Here is a 20142-nt window from a genome sequence, read left to right as displayed (position 1 = left end):
ATTTATACTGAATGACAAGTCGATATAGTAATTATCATGACAGGCCTAACAGTGTGACTGTATAATGTAGTGAGGGGAGTTGTTATGGGCTAGACAGTGATTGTGGGCCAGACTGATGAACAACTGTAATTTTCCATTGGAATTGGTTGTTAGTGCAACCCACATGGTGGAATGTCACTATGAAGAGGTGGGGCTTATCAATTAGCGTTTTTGAAGAGGATAGTCCCATTTCTATTTCTAAGCCATTTAAGATGAATTTTGCAGTTTACAAAGAACAAAATCTAAGACAATGCTGTATGTATCTTACAGTTTATAAGTACTAGAAAAGAAGTGTAATATGTCTCCTTTAGCAGAGATTTTGTCAACAGTAGCTAAAACTGTTTGGCAATAATTAAAATCAAATAATTAAAATATAATCAAACAGCGCTGCTAATTAATGATGTATATAGACGCACAAATAAACAAATGAGCCACGAAGCAATCCGTGAAGCGATCAGCATTTGTTGTCAGCAAGTGAGACTGGTGGGTCTTTCATTACTGGCCTCACAATACTGAAAACCTGCTCCTATAAGCTTGTTAAATCTAGCTGCAATCGTGTGTGTGTGTGTGCGTGCGTGCATGTGTGTGTATAAGACATGAGGAGACTGCCAATGCGGTTTGCAGGGCCCAAGCAGTGTCCCGGAGTTTAATGCGGCATGCAGTGATTTATAATTCTGGTTACCTTAGACAACTTCTTTTGCCTGTGGTGTGGTTATGATTCAAATTCTTAAATGGAGACACCTTCTGAATCATGGTTATTTTTGCAATTAGTTTAAAGATGAAAAATTGTGAAAAAATGTATTTACAATTTTAATTCGAAACTGTTTATTCTTTGTAACTGAACAAGCATAACGAATATAATAAAAACAAATAAAAAGGTCACCCCGGAGAGCGTCAACATATTAAACAGCACATATTTACTTGATCTCAACATCTACAGGCATGTTTACACCCACTTTTGACTGGCACAATATCATCTGAATGTTATTATCAAGATAATCCAAAAGAATATCAAGATACTCATTTTGTCAGTCTCACTCACCCCTACACTCACGTAGTCTGAATGAAGATAGCCCGAATAGATTCTAAATAGGATCAAACCTGGTGTTTTGGATTCTGCAGGGAATACAAGGAAAGTCAAAGTCAAAACACACAAACACTAGTGAGTCAAAAAACACACATTCTTTGAGTAAATAAATAAAATGGGAATGGTGGCATTTTGTATGAAGACTAAGACATTAATTATCACTAAAATAGAAACAGACTGTATACATAGGAAAAAATAAAGATAATTATGTTATGGAGTAGCTGTAGAAATGTAGAGTAACAAATCATTTACATCATTATTCCACAAATCCTCACATTGTGAATAGCACAAAAGTACATATTCAGCCAGCGTTTATGCCTTGCTTGTGCAGTCTAGTAGAAGGTGTTGATACAAAAAGGATTTTTTTTAGTATTGTCACAGCCTATACATCACTTATTTCCTTCATCTTATGTAGTAGAAACCAAATCTCATTGTATATGTTGTGCTCTTCTCTAACGCAGGCTTCAGATCTGTGATAAGATGCCGGTCCTGATGCCTCCAGGTTCACAGACTCTCAGCGAGGCATTAGAAACAACACAGCGGGGGCAATGCACAGCTCACGCTTACACACAAGCCACAGACCCAAAATGGATGCTTCAATGTCATGATTCGTTATCAGTGAAAAAAGATTAAGCTCTTCAAAATCTGTGTGGAGATGAGATAAAAATCACACCTGTTTTTCAAAGAAGAGTACTCTGAATGTGAAGCATCATTTTTAGCTTTTCCAAATGAGAAGCTTGTTTTTGATGCTGTTGTTAATCAAGTGGCTTGGCGTGTTTGCCGAGTGGCTAGCACTCTCGCTTCACAGCAAGAGGCTCCTGGCTTCAACTCCCGAGTCGCCGGGGCCTTTCTGTGCAAAGTTAGCATGTTTCAACTAAACTAAAAGAAAAAAAGCGTTAATTCACTGGCTCTTCCCTCACCTCTTCACAGATCGCTAAAGCCAGTCTGAGCAGCTTTGGCCACTGTGCTCTGCTCTGGTGCACAGAGCTAAATATACCACAGAGCTCATAAGTTTGGCTTTTTCATCTATTTGTGAATGAAACACAGTACTTACCTTTAAAGAGAAGCATCAAACATGCTCATCAGCCCCACAGTGCTTAGTGATTCAAACCGGGCCGCCAATGTGCAAGGTGAACATTTAAATAAAACTTGACAGCAAAAGAAGTCAAAGATCAACTATTGAAACAGAAAGTAAGAGGTCTCACTCTGCACGTAATAGAGGGAACTGTAAAGATCCTTATAAGCACAGACATTTCACTACTACGTTTGTTTTAATTTGAAGAAATTCTTAATGTTATTTGGTCATTATCGATAAGTGCGTAGAATAGACTATTTATTTAGCCCTTATTGTTACAGCAATTTAAAGACAATATACAGAACTACACACTACTACAGTGACACAGTAGTACTATGATTTGTGGTGCATTATTTAATGTAATATTCAATACTTCAAAATTGTGTTGTTTTACTTGAAACAGGTAGGGCAGACTTAGTGAATGTTAAAATATTCAGATTGCTGCTAAACCAGAGTCACAGTTATTAGATATTAATAAGAAGGCACTTAGTGGTACATGACACCTGCATGACTAATTATACAAGCACATCAGAGCTCAGGCTGGAGTCAGGTGGTGTGTGGGCTTAAGGCATAAAAGGCCAAAACCACCACATACAAAAGCCATTTTCAGAATAAAAACTCAAATTTTAATCAAACCATTTCTGCTCAGAGTGCTACATTATGCAACAAGACAAGTGTGGAGCCGTAATGAAAAAGGCATACTTATACAATATTGATGTAATTTAGATTGTACTATGTCTTGATGAGGATCCACAAGCATAAATTGCTCCCAAAGGACAGTGAAAAGGAGCATTACAGATTTGAGTGCTGCTCGATTTCTGCTTTACAAGTGAAGTTATTTATGACATAATCCCACTCTTCTACCAGTCATTAGCTGCAATCAGTCCTCTACCCTCCTCTTTCACATAATTTCAGATAACATAAGCAGACAGGCAGAGATAACCTTTAAATACTATATTCATAAACATATGCTTTACTCAACCCACTTTAGGAACTCAACATTTCTCATTACACACAAAACACACACCAAATTGCTATTTAAATTACCCAGATCATGTCAAATCCTGCTCAAGATGGGCTTTAGTTACAATGCAGGATTATAAAGAAGATAAAATGGAAAATCACAAATCTGCCAGATGGCTCTCTCTCATCAACATGCCTTGTGTCTTTAGATTTATGTAGCAAAAACAACAAAGACAGTTCATTTGCTACTGTCTCTTTGTGCTGTGTAATTTCAAGTGTAACACCTTGCACTGAAACATTGTTTTAGATATCGGACTAAAAGAGGTCTCAGTTAAAAGAACCTGTATGGAGCTCAGACAGAGGCAGAGCTTACTATGTGATGAAATGGTCAATGACCCACTGCATGTCTATTAAACATAGCATATTGGAAAAACATAAGAGTTAAAGGCACGGTACCTGATTTTTTATGGTCTTAAAAACACAAAAAACAGAACTCAGCCATTTTAAATGGCTAAAGGTTATTCCTCACTTTCCTAAAGCATTCCTAGTATCCTAAGCACTTTTAAATCTTTTGAAGTACTTTTTTCTTAAACTTTCAGAGACCAGAGCAGAGTTTTGTTGTCACATCACCTGCCCCAGGTCACCACTGTTGCATGCGTAGACCACAATCATTGACCACTACAGACCATAGAAGCTGCAGTTTTGGTACTGTGTTGAGCCAGATGGCTAATGATGCAATATGGTCCTTCACAAACTCACTCAGATCTTTTTTATTTTCTTCAAACACATAAACTTAAAGGGCTTGCCACCTCATATTCCACACACAAGCAAGTGCCATAATGGGGACAAAATCAGTGTTTGTCACTTTACTTTGTGGTCAGTGGTCATGATAATTAGCCTGACCACCCTGGTTGTAGACAATCCTTGTTCAAAATGACAGTACGTGTTGTATTGGAGAGACCTTTAAAGTCTCAAGCCCAAACAGACATATGGCCACCTCTAAACAACTTTGTGACTCTGCTCTTTAAGAGCAACAGCCGTAACTGATTCGATTAGCATCTGACCTTTCCTCATTCAACAGCCACAGTGCAATCAAACATTGGGAGGCACAATGCCTCCACCCCACACTCGCACACTACCATGTCATTCAAATTCTGTCCAGGTCGCAAGGACCAACACAACCTGACTCTGGGTATCCTGTGGAACATCCAGGACCAACACATTTCTATAAGCTTTTGATTTAGGTGCGAATAATAATTCTATGAAACACATTTGTCTATTTTCAAATTCTGTAACCTAAATTAAAATTAAGTATGTACGATCAACAAGGTTATTCTAATCCAGCCATGCTTTTCAGCTCATATTGGCCTCTGTATACAATAAGTCATAGGATTGCCCTTTCCCTCTTTCCCTCCATTGTTAACATGTGCATGGACATTTTGAGACGTAAGCCAAATGTCAGCACCAGCACCAATGAAAGGGCACAAGAAAAACACAACTCTGCAATGACAAGTGCATGAGGCTCCTTCAAAGCCTTCATTAAGCGGTTTTGCCTTTTATCTGAAGTTGGGGGGATTATGAAGAGAAGTGGCCCATAGGTTTGTTTGCAATCACAACAAATGAAGTCTTTAATGTCAAACGGACAATAACTGTGCATCATAGTTGCTCTCTGCTAATATCTCTGCACAGGCATTTATAAGCAACTTAACATCAAGTCTCTGAACGCCTTGAAACGTTCTAGACACTTGTCATCTCTATAGTAAACTCATCACCAACTCCCAAAGTCAAAACAATGAGTCACAACAAATTAAAATTACAAAGAGCTAATAAGAGAATGTAAAACATATTGTGCTGACTTAGCCGTGGTCACATCGCTGCAGTGAACACATAGTTTGAATTCTGAATGCTTGTGTTAAGAGGAACCACGAGGTATTGACGCTGCAGTGTTTTAAAGGTATGTCACTATTGTATTTACCAGTACCTAATTCATGTCTTAAGGGATGTGTTTGTTGAGTCCGTGTTCTTAAATTGTTTTTTGCAAAGATCAGCCTAAGGGTAATAGCACAGTAATTGCAGGACATGTGCCAGGAATACAGAAAGTGAAAGTTGCTCTTAGTTGTAAAGGGATATTCTGCACACTACGGAGTAAAGTACAGCATTATGATCACTTATAATCTGCATGAACTTTGTGTATCCTTAATTTAAGGCAATAGTTCAGTGAAGGTATGGACTTTAAAAACACAAAGGAGCAACATCTACTACAACATGTGCACATACAACAGTGGAGGATTACTCAGATATACACAAATTAAACTAAATGCAATTCCAGTTATATTTAGATGCAGATTCAAAATGATGACATGTTAAAGGTAGGAGTGGACTGTTAACAGTCATATTGCTCCTCTATTTCCATTAGAAATAATGATAGCTTGATAACATGAAAGAAAATCCATATATCAATTAATTGTTTGTGGCATTTTGCACAGCTGACGGCTGCAATGCCAGCATATCCTTTTTCTGTTGTTTTTTTTATAGTCAAGAGTTATAGAATTGACACATTTTTTATTCATTCATTGTTAATTTCATTTGCAGCAGAAAAACGATAAAGGTGATTGCTCAGACACCTGCAAACTGTATGGTAATTGACTTTTTTAAAAACCGTAAACCCTGGTTTAATAATTATCATGATAATATCATTAAACGATATTATTTTGGTCAAAATAATCAGGAGTCAAAATTTTAATATCGTCCCATCCCTTCAATATATTGTCTGTACATTGATATTCCTAGTTAAAACTTCAACTTCAATTGTCTGTTAAGCACAATGCAAGAGCTTTAACAAGCTGTGCAAACCACTTACACTAACAACCTGTACACAACAGCATGCACACAAGTTGTTGTCACATTTCACCTGTCAACAATAGGAATACTCATCATCCAAACTGACTATGTATAGGTGTCCTGTGGTGTATAAAGACACATGCCTCCAGCAGTGTTCCAGTGTCTCTGGAGCGCTGCTTTTCACTTGCTACAGTCTTCCTCTTGCATGCTTTTGTGGGGGATGACATGGCTGTTGCTTCTTCTTAAAAAAAAGGCATGAATGTACTCCCAGAGTCTGCTTTGCTTTGCACTGAGAGGCTGGGATGAAAAAGCTCTATATAACATCATTTCTGCCTTTCAGTTGGACTGCCTGGCAACCTGCCACATGTAGCTCGTCAAATTTAACCAGGAAAGCCAAATGAAAAAGAAGAAGAGGATGATAAGCCATAACATCATGAATACACAACCTGTATCCATTCATTCATATATAGGAAACTAGCGGAAGCACAGTGGCAGGGAATTATAGACAAGCGAAGAGATTAGGGCTGTGGTCAACTCAAAAAATTCTTGGTTGACTGCAGACATGTCCTGCTGATCAATTAGTCGACTAAAAAGGAGGCGTGGCCAAGGCTCCCAAAATCTGTATCTGTATTATCTGACTATGCATCTGACCAAAACTGCACTGAAGTATTTATACAAAAAAGTACTGGCAGTAGTACTAGGACTAGGAAACTAGTCTAGTCTGTGTATTTATATGAAAAAATGCAGATTAATTCACTTCCATATCTTCAACTAACTCACTACATACCTTGTTGTTGTCCCATATAAATCCTTAAAATGTATATAAAATGATTTGTTGACACCACTGACCGAATCATCTTCATGAATATTATTATATTATTAAGGATGGATTAAAAAAGCCTCTTTACAACACATTTGTAACGAATAAAAAGAGGTTTGTGTTGACAGCATTTTTGATCAGGAACTAAAACCAAATATGAAACACATGCTTGTTCATAAAATAAAGCAAAAACAAATGCAAATCATAGCATTTCAACAGAAAGCGATGAAATGTTAGCATGAAGCATACATAGAACATTGTGCACTGCCCACACAAGATAACATGTTCATCTGACGGGGAGATAGAGACTTTCAATAATCCTCCCATATCAGCGACTGTGGCAAGAAACTCTAATTTGCTGGGGCTGCTCGCAATGCCATTTCCAACTTTGAGAAGAAATATAAACCCTAACATTAAGGATAACTGTCAAAGAAGAACATGTTACACTCTGGCTCAACTCTCATGAAGTAGACACCGCCTCAAGTAGAGCAAATACAACCAAGATGACAGGTACCATGCTTTGGCCAAGTCTGTGTTTGCATAGCTCACCAGTTGAATCATTAACTTTTAAGATAGGGTATTGACTTAAAAGCTGTGTTATATAATAGCAGTTATCGCAATGCAGCTCGGGTTCTCGAGATATTTTGAGTAAGGCTTCACGATATATAACAATTTGTGTAGGTGCAATTATCAAATCACAAAGATAGCAGTTATTAAGGTAGCAGAATGTCCACTGTAAACATAGCTGTTACTGAAAAAACTGCATGGAGGATTTCAGTCATCTGTCAAATATTAAAGCTCTTGAAGTTATTTACAATGTGCATGCAGAATGTTACATCAAACATGTATAGCAAATCTAATCACAATTGCAATACTTGTACGAAGTATTATCTTTGATGAATCTTTTTAATAGAAGTAAACAAGACCGTCAAGAGCTGCATACTCAAAACTTCAAGATCACAAATAAACAAATAGGGAATAAAACTTACTTGATGAAGCACCGTGCCCCCTCAAACGTGTATCCTTCTTCCCATCCCGTGGGTAGATCTGTGGACAAGAGTTGGTGGATGATCAGACAGATGCTGTATGTTGTAAATTAAACTTGATCTCCACAGGCCAGCCCAACAGCTGTCAATGCAGCACATACTCACTGTATATTAGCATTAAGGGGAAGCTCTGCAGTCACTTTGAATTATACATGTGCAACTTGTTAGGATGCATGCAGACATAGACTAGACTAGAATGCTATGATGATTCATAAGGGAATTTGTGTAGTCACCGGAGCTTTTGTTGTACTTAAAATGACAAATTAACGGTAAATAGTTATGGGATTGTTAATGGACAGTTAGATAACATGAACCAGAATGGGATGGGGCATATGTAAGTGAGCTTTGCATGTTTTTGAAGAACAATACAAATCCTACCCTATCTTGTGCATGCATATAAACGCAAAAATATACATAGTAGTAGTTCAAAATAATATAGATATACTGTATACATCTTGTAATGGACCTAAGGAAAACACAATGTCAAAAAGTTGACTATTACTACTGTTATTACCACAACTACTAGTACAAATACTACTACTTTATGACAGTTAAAGGGTAAAAAATATTTGCAGAATACAATTACTGTCTGTATTGATGTGTCAGATTGTCTTGCCCCCAGCACATGTTAGCTGATATTAGCTGATTTAGCTCATCTGAAGTGGATAGCTAAACCCGCCTGAGCTGAGGTGACTGCTGAGTGCACGGACAGCATGGCGCGTGTTATTAGCGGACTTTACGTCATGTGCACGGTCAGCACGCAGCGCACTTTGTGAATGACTTGAGTGTGATGTAATGCCACACTCTGCATCAATAAGTCGCACATTGAAATTACTTTGCCCGCTTAGCAAAAGTCCGTGTGGCAAGTTCACGGTTTGAGGAGCGATTGACGAGGTTGGACACGCAAGACAGGGCTGAGTCTGGAGAGGTCCACGGGCAGGGTGTCACGGGCAGAGTGTCACGGGCAGAGTGTCACGGGCAGAGTGTCACGGGCAGAGTGTCACGGGCAGGGTGTCACGGGCAGGGTGTCACGGGCTCTGCTCAGCCCGGGGTATACAGGACCTCGGACGCGCAATTACGCACCGTGACATGATCAGCACGCTCCAGACACGAGACAAACTTAGTGAGAGTTAATGAGAGCTCACCTGGAGTTTTCCTGTGGCCGGTGATCAGCGCCTCGCCGCTCACGGGATGCAGCCAGGTTGTACTCTTGGCTTCTTCGCTGGGAGGACAGAGAAACACAGTGGTTATGTCACGGCGAGTTTGCTGGAAGGAGAAACGGACAGTCATAACTTAAACCTTGTCCAGTGAGAGGATATTTACTTGACGAAGAAGACGCGTCCATCCCGAGTGACCCCGTAACTCCATGTAGACGGCAGACACGATATCCACTCGGGCTGTAGCTCCGCCGCCATGTCTGGCACTGGCTGTACTGTGACAGCGGCGCGGCTCCGCTCTCAGCGCGTACGCGGAAACCCTGGCAACGGCAGCGCGGAGACGAGCCCAGGGGGTAGGGCATCAGGTACAATCACACCAGAAGGCAGAATGTGGCATCTGATGGACACGTGTGAGGCATTTTTATCACAATTTACAGCAACTTACTCATCAAAGTTGGACAATATATAGCGGTATTATTATTTAAAAGGTGATGATTTGGCAAAGAATAGGCTAAATAGCTCCAAATATTTCTCACTGCTGCTGATTTTTTTTTTTCTGTGTTTTGTCATTTGGCTCGTTTGTGATGAGGGGCAGGGTCACAAACCCATGAGGGAGCTCCAGGGCAAGAGGCGCGCAGCTGCCCCTCCTACAGGCGCACATCACATCCTACTTTGACTTTATAGGCTACATTTTCTCAATTAAATGATAAGATCTTTGCCAGAAATGCCCTTTTGTCTGGCCACCACTGATACCCTGACTAAAAAAGTGTCTTATTAAGTGGGATAACATACCCCTTATACCTTTTTCCACCCTTTTCAGGATAAAAGACAATTTATGTGCAGATCCTAATCCTCAAACCAGATGAGAAAAAAGGGGGTCCCAGTTGTCAGTGAGTGTCTTCCCCTGGGAACCCATTACTTGTTTATTCAGTCCACTACTGCAACATGGCGATGTGGCATCAAAAGACTCAAAACAACACATATATTGTACTAATGACCACTGTTTCAACTGTACCACTAGGTCCCCCTGGTCTCCACCCTCGGGTCATTGAGAGGAGAAACTGCCTCATCAGCCTTTCACCCCACACAAAGGGAGACATCTAACACCGCTGAGCCCAGGCCGATTGTGAGCATCGTGTTGCACTGTACAGTGGAGACATGGGCAGCGCCATGTTTATGAGGAGGCTGGGGGACAGTGGGACAACACATTTACCACATGGTCAAGCAGCTAGGGGTGGAATAGCCAACAACTGTTTTATTTTTAGCCTGCTTTAAAAAGTAGAGAGTACTTGGGGAAACTACTACCCAAGAAATAGTCATTGTAAGAGTAACTGTCTGGACTTATAATTTCAGAATGCCTTTATTGTCATTGCACAAACTAAATTTAAAAAGCTTAGTACAACAGATTCATTATTTAGTAGTAGGATAAACAAACTTAGTATAATTTATAAATAATAGGTATTTCAAAATAGAATAGAATAGAATGTCTTTATTGTCATTGCAACATGCCACATGTACAACGAAATTTAAAAAGTGTCGAGCAGTTTAAGGTGCTAGGAAAACAGACCACCCTCATACATACATCATACATACATCCCACCTATTACCCAATCTCATACAAATAATAAATATATAAATATATACATCAATTTAGTAAGTGCAGATATGCTTATTTAGTGTGTTTATGATTGTCGGATAACAATGGTCCTTCAACCTATTTGTCCTTGTTCTGATCGATCTGTATCTCCGACTCGACGGTAACAGTTCAAACAGAGAGTGTCCGGGGTGTGAGGTGTCCCAAAGGATGTGTTGGCCCTTTTAGAGACAGTGGGAAGTGTGTAAGACGGCCAGTGTCCTGAGAGGGCAGCCAATGGTCTTCTTAGCTGTGTTTATCAAGAGTAAGTAAGTAAAAGTACTGATACTTCAAACAAAATATTAAGTAGGAGTAACATTATTTGAGTAAAATTTTGATGTCCAAAAACTACTCCATGAAGTACATTTTCTTTAAAAAGGTTAAGTAAATGTAAAGTTTAGTAATATCAACATCTCATAGGTAATACATGTTGTTGAGATAAAACTGCAAAGGAGGGAGGAGTTTGAGAGTGAGGACTAGTCAGATGACGCTAACACTGCGGTCTTTGTTTGTTTTTAGACCTACTTTTGTCTAAAGGCGAGGAAAAATAAAGTTTATTTTCAGACAGAAACTGCAGCAAACAATTTCAAGATGCACAAATTATTTTTCTTAGATGTGAAGAAAATGATCAATTCCGTTTTTTAAGGAACAGTGTGATAGAATATCCTTTGTAGAAAAAAAAGTGGTTTGCTATTTTTGATTTGAGAACCAGAAATCACAGGTGGCACAGTAGCAAATAATTCTACTGAAGGAGCAGGGCAGATACTTTCAAATGATGTAATATTATAAAGTATTCGTCATATAGACATAGACTCACAAAGTAACCACAACTTTTACTTACCGGTATATAAGTGTTCTGTTGCACCATAAAGTATATTACTCAAGTAGGAATAAAAGTATGGCGTCTGAAAACAACCCTGAGAAGTACAACCCACCTCTGCTGACCAAGCCCCGTCACACAATAGAAAGCACACACAAGTTGTTGCACAGGTATTTTCAAATATAAAGGAACTTCAGTGCTACTACTACACAAGCAGAATGTAAAAATCACATTGTAATTTCATTTTTTTCTTCTTAATTTGGGGAGTGGGCTTTTAGCATTATCAAGACAACTGTATTCACTGCTAATTATTTCCATCAAAGGTTGCTGGCATGTTTTTAAAAAATTCTGTCATGTTGCAACAGGGATCTAAAAGGGAAACTCTTGAACAGCATTTAGAGGCTCTCCTCAGTACTTAGCTTTCAGACTGTTAATAGGGCCCAGCAGAGTGGAAACGATTGGATTAGAGCCAGAGGGCTACCTGCATGTGCTCGTACACCTGTGGGATCTGAAAAGTGTCTGATCACGGCTACTCACTTTTCCTTTAAGACTACTCTATTCCCATTAGTATCATTTAACACAGAGTTCGATTGGTCATTCAGAGCAGCATCGTACCGTACTTACTTTAGGTTTAAGTTATACACTTTTAGCTGCACTCACTTTGCCTCTGCCCAGGGACTACAGAAGAATGTTAACTTGTAGCTAAATGTGGTCTGTGCAGTAGATTTATTGTGCAATGTCCCTGTCAAACAACCAACCAAACAAATACATAAATAAACAAATACACAAACAAATAAATAAATAAAATAAAATAGCACTAACTAAAATAAACTAATAATAAGTTCTGATTTCCCCCATTGTGAGAAATTAATTTTAAATGATTATTTGTTTAATTAATTAACTTGCCAACTTTTATATATTTTTATTTATGTTATTATTATTTTTGTATCATTATTATCATTAGATTGTAAAAAGCACGTGAATATGACTTTTTTTTTTACTAAATTTGACCGATTTGAAGCAAAGGGAAGCTGCTTGATAAAGTATATGTACAGCCAAAATAGGTTTCTCATCAAAAACAAAAATATATATGCATATTTACTTTTGTATCATTGTGATCGAAGTATTTCTTATAGTTTGAATCAGAAAACGTATTGTCTCAGCACATGGCATGTTTTGGAGCCCAGATAAACAATTATTCAGTTACTACTTTAGGTAATCAATTAGTTGCAGTTAATTTACAGTAAGATGCGTTCAACTTGCATTGAACAAGGTTTTTGAGTTATTATAAGATAGATTTCTCCCCTAAAGGTGCACTATGTAATTTTTCTGTTGAGGGGGTCTGCCACTGTAAATCTGACCTCTATGGGGATAAATATGTTTAATGATCTAATCTGGGATATTCCAGGCAAAGCAATAACATGTCCATGATGCAAGCAGACGGAAGAGGCACCTTTAATAATAAAACGTGGCTTCTTTTTTATGCAGACTCTCAAGAGCGCAACAATGAGTCAAAATCCGAGTCTTTCGAGTTCAAATCTTCCAGTGCAAACAGTGATCAAAACTCCAGTCTTCCATCCCCGGCACATGTCTCCCCCAGCAGCCAACAGTTGCCAAGGTGAGTAAGACCAAATAAGTCCCCATAACTTATCAGTAGCATCCTAAGCTCTGGTGAGAATTTGTACAGCCACCAGTAGCAGGAGCGACAAAAGCATTTTGTTTCTTGGCAGGGACAACAAGCCAAACACAATGTAAGAGCGCTGCATTGTCGACCTGTGCAGATTTATTCAAGCCTTTTATCGTTTGGACTCAATCTCTGGCATTCAATAAATGTCACTCTCCACTTAAGCCCAGGCTGTTAAGTATTACGCTGAAATTCCCACAGCTGGACATTTGCATTCTCTCCACACAGTTTTTTTAATGTTTTAAAAGGAGTTTCACAAAAGACACATTGCACACATTACTCAACAGGATTAAAATGAAGGGGGACATTGTCAAACATACAAATTACAGGTTTCAGAGATATTTAAATTTAAATTGTATAATACAGGTTTTAGGAAAGAGTTTTGAATAGTTTGTTACAAATTAAGTGTATCCTGTATAACCTTTCTAGTGGAGAGTCTGTCATATGCTTACCTCCATGGAGATGTTATTACTTTTCTTTGTATGTTCCACAGGTTGGCATTAAGTGCATCATTATCCAGAGAGACACACAGTTGACATCACCTGGCCAATTACATGTTCTATGGAGCGGCAACCCTGTTAACAATTACAATGCATGTTATTGAACAGGTAAGTTTAATGTTGTATTGTGGAACATTCCAGGCCAAGCAACAACATTTCCACGGAGACAAGGAGATGGCAGACTACATTACATTGTGAACCTATAAACAGAACTTCACACATAAGGATAGACAAGTCACTAGTTACCCTGTAGTTTTATTTGCCAGTAGAAATACTTTTGAGCTGACGATACATCTCAGCCTTAAACTTATATTAAAAAATAAGAAACTGTAAGTTACTGTGGAGGAAACTGTCTCAGGAAATGATTGACGTGAATTATAGCCTGGTTATACAGTCAGAATCTTTCATGCGCTGATGTTAATTGTGGTCTTCTTACTTGATTGCTTTACCCGAAGTGGCCGAGGTTTTCTGGGCTCAAAGACACAGGGTAGACCGGAGGCATCCCTGTGTAATTAATGGTTGCACATTATCAAGCAGCTGTTCCAGAGCTTTGTTCTGCTGCCAGCTCAGCAATAGCCCTGGTGCCTGTCTGTGCGAGGTAACTCACAGCGGAGCCATTCTCAATATGTGAAGAAGACCTCTCCATAGGCCTGTGTCTTCTGTGGTTGGTAATTGAAATGAAAGCACTTAGTGAACACAACCATTATTAGAGCAGTTTTTACGATAATGCTAACTGATAGAACTATGATGTAATCTACTCCCATTTCAACTATATCAAATTTCAATCTTAGATTATTTTACAGTTATTTATGATAATTGACACCATGGCCAAACAAAAGTGAAAGCCTTTCTTACTTAAAAAATGTATTGACTTGACTTAAAGAAGACCCATTGTGCTTGTGTCTGCTCTATACCCATGATTTATGTTATAATTTGCACATTTTAGATTGCAATATTTATAAAAATAAATAAATTCTTACTAAAAAAAAAAAAAACGAGTCCAGTGACTTCCGCGTTACGATTGGGAGCTGACGTTGACATAAATGTCATCACAACAAAGAGGGATTGATCGGCAATATGACGCCTTGAAAATAAGTGATTAAAGATTGTTCAAACATGCATGAAGCACTCCAAATATAACTTCATAGGTGTAAATGGTGAGAGGAAACAGCTTTAAAAAGTAGATTTTGCACAATTATATTTTTTTTAGTTCTTACAATTATATGGTGACCTTAATAATCCCCGTAATCTTGACCTCCCTAATTTCAACACATAGTATCATTTGACAGGCATGCATAAGCCACAAGCCAGGGCTGCTATTATGTCCAGTCAAGTCAGCATGTGGGGCTAACAGGCTGCTCTGGAAAAACACTTTTACCACTAATTCAGTTCATTATACCACTAGGGCAGCATTAAAACAAATGTAGGTCAAAACGGCACAGCGGGTCACCTGGCAAAGTCCATAGCACATAAAACAAAATAGTAAAATACAAAAGGTATTCCTCAGATGAACACTAAAATGTAATAACAAATAGTGATTAGCCGAGGGGTGGGCAAACTTTTTGATACCACAATGGGTTCTAAAATTTGACAGAGGGGCCAGCCCAGTATGTATGTGTATGTATATATATATATATATATATATATATATATATTTACATTGGCCTTACATATGTAAGTCTCATTGTACAAATTGTTTTCCAAATGCATTAATTAAATTAATTTATTAAATTTCAGTTAAACAGCAGAACAGTTTTGAACAAGGTTTACCCTTACCTATTTTTATATCATTTGGTCACATTCGGTGGGACAAAAAGTTGTAGGAGTCAAGACGTTCACTTTTACAACTTTTTGTCCAGTTGACAGATTTAACTTTGGCTTTTACTCTGGATCAGACCAGGATGACTGAGGGATTACACAGACAGTGATTAGCCTGCTGTAAAATGATACATCTGAGCACCAGCACTGCTGCCTCTTCCATCCATCCAGAGGTCGAAGAAGTAAAAATCTACTTAGGTAAAATAACGAAACTAAAAAAATATTAAAAAGTAAAAGTATTTTGCGCAGAGCTTTTTAAGGCTTCAAATGTATTGATTCTGATTCAAATGTATTGATTCAGTTTATTTGTGAATTGTTGCTTACTCAAACTACAAACTTGTTTAAAATAAACCCCTCACACTTTTCAGCAAGTCTCAAACCGTGATTAAAAAATAAATAAATAAAAATACAGTTAAAAAATGTAGTGAGAATGTAGTGAAAAACACAGATACAATCCCGGTTTTACTTAGGACCCAAAAGCACACAGCTGGTAAGTAGTTCAACTGTTTACTGTCCAGGCTAGCAATCAGGTAAATTTGGTAAGTATCAGGCTGGGTGGTCCAGAGGTGCAGGTAGGCATCAGGCTGGCTAGCGGGCAGGCTGGCTAGCGGGCAGGCTGGCTAGCGGGCGGGCAGGCAGGCAGACAGACAGACAGGTTGAAGGCAGGCAGGCAGGTTGACAGGCAAGGAGACAGACAAAAATAAGACAGAGGCACCTGGACACAGGACAAAGCAATTGCAGTACAAAAACAACATACTGCAAAAAGTTATCTGGTTTTGAGGCACCAAACACATCTACTGACTAGAGTAGTATCAACGAAAAACTGGCAAGGAGTGGATTAAAAAACAGACTTCTTATACTGCTGGTAATGAGGGAAATTGGATCCAGATGTGCCAGCTGTCAGATCAGGTAAGCCGACGCCCAGGTGGGAGGAGAGACAGACAACACAGAAGGGAGGGGAGACAAGGAAAACAGCAGAAAGGAGGATCCTGACTGATATCTGCTCTCAAATGTAGTGAAGTGAAAGTAAAAAGTATCCACTTTCAAATGTCCTTAAGACCCAACTCTGCTCCTGTCTATCTTGGTGCGTCTCCAAAGTTTACCTGCTCCTCAGTCTTCATCACCTCAATTACTCCTCCCCACTGCTCCTGCACCTCCTCCTCATCCATTCAGCATCTACTCTGCCCAATTTAATCCCCCATTGCAGATGCATGCTGCTTCGGTTTGTGCCACGCCCCACCTCATCCTTCTCATCTTTTCATCGTCCCCTTCAGCCTCCTCAGCTTCACCTCCGCCACCTCCAGTGTCCAAACTACGGGGAGAAGACATCTAAAACGTCCTCATCCTAAACGTCATAACCAGACACGCCTCCAATGTCTTCTTCCTGGAGTCTAATATTTACCCATACTTTTCTCTTTGTGTTTGAATCTCCCCAGGTTGAAATATATGGATATAATAATCTAAGGCGCTGTACCAGATTTGTACGGTCTTACATAGAAACATAGAAAAACAGCACTAGTTCATTGTAAACTGTTTGCAGCATTCCAAATTTATTCCTCACCTTAACACAGCATCCTAATTATTCACTGCTATTAGTTTATAAGCATGTTTCACACTTTCAGAAGACAGAGCCAGAGTGGAGTTTTGCAGCCTTACTTCTGAGTACTCAAACTATAAAAATAGATGCGGACAACACCTCATATTGACCATATAAAATGCTTTTGTGCAAATAAAAACAAAATTTGAGTTCTGTCTTTGTTACAGGAAAAAAAAATCTGGTAGAGTCTCTTTGAAAATAGCAAAGTACCAATATACAGTACAGTTCATAGTCCAATGGTTACCAAAGTTTTTACATTTAATTTACTGTATTTGGTGAATGATTACTCTATATAAAAAGTTAAATTCAGAACTTTTTAGAACCACACCAGTTTCTTTACAAAAGGGTCTGTAGGTTTTGACAAGTCATAGTAGTGAGGCACTTGAAAATGGGTGTACTGTTTTTACTTTCCTTCTGAATCATTACACTGAATCAGTGCTAGTCACAGAAGGATGAAAACTCCTGTCTGTCTGCCACTGTGATGACTTCACCTCTAACATAGTCCTATGGGGAGCTGCTGCTATCCTAAATGTGTTTTCTGTTCCCTATGTTTTATGAGATTTCCGCCTCTGATATGTGTCATTACCATTGAAAAAGTGGCTTCTCCATGTGGTAATTAGAGGGCTGCATGAGTGCCAGAGTCAGCGGTAAGTGAGAGGAAATGCAGAGGAGCCAGGCTGCTGTGAGAAAGCATTCAGAGGCAAAAATGTAAAGGAAAAACATGTCTGGATAGATTGTGTGTGTGTTTACTGATGGTATAAGGGCAGCCTATGTGGCACTATTCACACACACTTTTCATGAAGGAGCCTCTTAGAAAAAAGTTATGTCATGGAAAATGGCACACTAGCTGCTACTTCCTCGATGCCTGGCTTTTTATTATGTTAAATAATATTTACTTTCCATCGTTCATGTGATCTACTAGTCCAGACGAGTTTAACATGAGCATTATAAAGTACTTTTCCACATTTCTCTTAATTATGACCCCATTCAGTTTCTGTAAAAGGGGGACAAACTAACGGTTAAAGGTTCATTATGTAACTTTTCTGGTGATGGGTACGCCGCTTGATTGTCTCCATGGATATGTTACTGCTCTGTCTAGAAAGTTCTGTATCGTATTAAATGTATCTTCTTGCATTTATTTAAATTAAAGGGGAATTTTATTACTCTCCAGGCCTGTAACTTGACCTGTAAATTGGCCTGGTGGCGTCACCAGCTTGTCTTTATTGAGAAATATAAGTTCAATACCATACTGCAGAGTGTCTCAGGCAAAACACATGGCAGACTCTCAGTGCTGGAACGTAACGGACTACAAGTAGTAGTAGTACTGTACTTAAGTACAAATTTTAAGTGAATACTTTTTACATTTACTTCACTACATTTGAGAGGAGGTATCTGTACTTTGTACTTATTGTTGTTTGAGACCTACTGTAAAAGCTAAGGGGGGGTATTTTTTACACATTCGTACTTTGAGCAAACAAGAAAAAAAAAAAAGTAGAAAATAACATTGATTCATTTGTTTCTGTTGAACTAAATTTGAACCCTTATAAGACCTCAAAATCTGCACGAAAAAACTTTACTCTTTAAGTATATTTTTTAAACGTTATACTTTTACTACTAGTAACTTTTCAAGTCATTTTTTCATGCAATACTTTTATTTTTACTTGATTTTTTTTGCTCCAAAATCTGTACTTACTTAAGTATAATTTGAGTACTTCTTCCAACACTGCAGACCCTCTGCCTGAAAAGTTAGTGCACCTTTAAAAAGATGCTAATTTACAACATCTAAACAATCTAAAGAAAGCTACATTTGCAACTATTCATAATATAAACACATAACACTATCATTTAGAGATCGCTCCAATGAATTATTAAGACCTGATGCCCTTCCCATCTCATTGTATTTAACAAGGCTTGGCATTGGCACAACAATGAGACATTTGTGACCTTTTCAGTTTCGTTGTTATTGTAAATCAATTTAAATGATTAATTTAATAGAATGGGACCTATTTGAGGAATTAGCATTAGCCATCAATTATAAATAAATGAGCCTGTCAGTTTAACTGACAAATGGCAAGTGTTTTGTTTTGTTTTTTCTGCTGTTTTATTTAATGGGATGTTTAGCATATCTGATAAGCACCTTAGAGGATAAATTACAATGCTTTTTATTGGCCAAGTAAGTAATAGTCTCCTTGGAGATAGGATCATACTGTGGAACATTCCAGGCAATGCAATAACATCTCCATGGTGAAAAGACAAGCACATGGCACAGTCACATCCTCCACAAGAAAAATTACATGGTGCATCTTTAAAATACTTTTTGATAAAGAGTATCCTTGTCAGCTTTTATTTTGACTCTATGTTGTTAATATTTTCAGTGAATACAAACCAGCAACAGTGCTATACATCACTTGTGGAAGGAGCATCTTCTGCATAAATGTAAACTCTTTTTCTTCCTGCTTCTATTGACTCATAAACATTGCTAATTGTGTATGACTATAAATGCAGACACTTAAATCATAGCAGAACCCAGGGTACCCTATCGACCACTGCTCCCTCTCCACAGCCTCGCTCTGGTGTTTGGGTAATTGATTAAGTTGGTCATTAATCAGTTTGAGCTACACTGCTGCACTGCACACATATAGTCCAAGTCTGTCCAATGCTTTAGTGCACAAATGCTGACATCACACATCCGGACAGATGGCACCGCCCGCCCTCATCTCCCAGAGTGCATTGCTGTGCCCCCGTCCGGACTCATCGTGCTTAAGTAGCAGATTATAGATCAGTTATTGGATAGGACAAGAGGCAGTGCTGAAATGAAAGTGTGGTTTTAAAGGCACGTGGGTTATTAGGCTCATTGGGAGACACAGAGCTGCTTTAAAATGCATGTGATGTGATGTTTGATGTACAGTGGAAATAAACTCAGACTTGTGAAGGAAAGATGAGTCTTATTGATTATAATTAGATGTGGATTTTTGGTTATGAAAATGACTTGACATGCTAACTTCCCTCTCTGAAATATGTTTGAATTAGGCTGTGTAATTAGTCAGATTGTAATCGAGTCC

At 38.5% G+C, this 20142-nt stretch overlaps 1 protein-coding gene across 2 annotated transcripts in view; it reads right to left on the bottom strand.

Annotated features, from left to right (window-relative positions):
- Positions 1-9319, bottom strand: part of LOC117371966 (pleckstrin homology domain-containing family A member 5-like) — a 97156-nt gene extending 87837 nt beyond the window's left edge. For both annotated transcript variants that reach the window (XM_033967657.2, XM_033967658.2), the window contains exons 1-3: positions 9195-9319; positions 9017-9093; positions 7815-7872 (exon numbers count right to left, since the gene is read on the bottom strand). In XM_033967657.2, coding sequence (XP_033823548.1) covers positions 7815-7872; positions 9017-9093; positions 9195-9286 — 227 coding nt within the window. In that variant the 5' untranslated portion in view covers positions 9287-9319. The remainder of the gene's footprint in view (positions 1-7814; positions 7873-9016; positions 9094-9194) is intronic.
- Between the last annotated feature and the right edge of the window lie 10823 nt (positions 9320-20142).

The sequence above is a fragment of the Periophthalmus magnuspinnatus genome, chromosome 6, assembly GCF_009829125.3.
Source record: "Periophthalmus magnuspinnatus isolate fPerMag1 chromosome 6, fPerMag1.2.pri, whole genome shotgun sequence".
NCBI lineage: Eukaryota > Metazoa > Chordata > Actinopteri > Gobiiformes > Gobiidae > Periophthalmus > Periophthalmus magnuspinnatus.
Note: the sequence above shows the minus strand (reverse complement) of the source record. Positions and strands in the feature narration are given on the sequence as shown.